This window comes from Malania oleifera, chromosome 9, assembly GCF_029873635.1.
Source record: "Malania oleifera isolate guangnan ecotype guangnan chromosome 9, ASM2987363v1, whole genome shotgun sequence".
Classification (NCBI taxonomy): Eukaryota; Viridiplantae; Streptophyta; class Magnoliopsida; order Santalales; family Ximeniaceae; genus Malania; species Malania oleifera.
The window spans coordinates 40563582-40564670 of record NC_080425.1 but is presented as its reverse complement, the minus strand read 5'-3'; the positions used below and the strand labels follow the sequence as shown (position 1 = coordinate 40564670).

The 1089-nt window shown below is 42.7% G+C and overlaps 1 protein-coding gene across 1 annotated transcript; it reads left to right on the top strand.

Moving 5' to 3' along the window:
- The first annotated feature begins 366 nt into the window (after positions 1 to 366).
- Positions 367 to 861, top strand: LOC131163432 (uncharacterized). Its single transcript, XM_058120019.1, has one exon. It carries the CDS (start codon positions 367 to 369, stop codon positions 859 to 861), a length of 495 nt encoding a protein of 164 aa, XP_057976002.1.
- Positions 862 to 1089: the final 228 nt, after the last annotated feature.

Sequence of the window (1089 nt, the reverse complement as noted above, 5' to 3'; positions counted from 1 at the left end):
CAAGAAGAGCTGGGAAATATATCTAATTTATCTGGTATGAAGCTGGGTGCCTTTCCCTTCAGGTATTTGGGTATCCCCCTTCTTTCTTCTAGACTGAATGCTGCTCATTACTCTCCACTTATTAACAGAATTTCTGGAATGTTCAAGGGGTGGTCGTCCCATACCCTCTCCTATGCTGGGAAGTCGGAAATCATTAACTCCATAATCCAAGGGGTGGAATGCTTCTGGCTGGCCATCTTCCCCTTTCCCCTTAATGTTTTGAACTAGATTGTTAAATTGTGCAAAGTCTTTTTGTGGGGAGGCAGGAGGAAACCTTTGGTGGCTTGGAGAGAGATATGTCTCCCTAAAACTGAGGGGGGCCTGGGTATGTTTGATCTCAATATATGGAATATTGCTTTGCTGTCTAAAACACTTTGGAATATCCACTCCAAGAAGGACTCAATCTGGACAAAGTGGATCCATCATATGTATTTAACTGATTCAAGCATCTGGAGCATCTCTGCAACGAAGAATGACTTCCCTTTATTCAAGAAACTGTTAACTATTAGAGATCAGCTGGTGGTGAACTGTGGTGGTATTGATGCTGCTATTGATATGTTGAGTAAGTGGGAGAACAGAGGCAAACTTAGCTATGAATTCTGGAGAGCTAAAGGGCATAAAGTGCCCTGGACTAGGGAGGTTTGGTATGAGGGCATTCTCCCTAAACACTCAATCTGCCTTTGGCTAGGTTTGAAAGCAAAGCTCCTTGCCTGTGACAAGCTGACAAATGAAGGAATTGATCGGTTATGCACCTTCTGCAACACTGATCCTGAATCCTTGGATCACTTATTTTTCAAATGCAAATTCACTGCTGAAGTCTAGAATGGTATTAGAAGCTAGCTGGGTATTACTAGAGCCATGACAAGCATTAGAGCTGCTGCAAAATGGCTTCATAAGGAGGCCAAAGGGAATGGTCTTATTGTTGCAGGGCAGAAGATTGGATTTGCTGCATGTGTGTATTTTATTTGGCATTTCCGCAATAGAGGCAAGTTTGAGAACCACTCCATTTCCACTATGGAGCTGATCCATGTGATACAAAGACATGTATAT

What these genes read in the sequence shown, in the direction of transcription:
- LOC131163432 (XM_058120019.1), top strand. Translation starts at nt 367, where the DNA reads ATGTTTGATCTCAATATATGGAATATTGCTTTGCTGTCTAAAACACTT.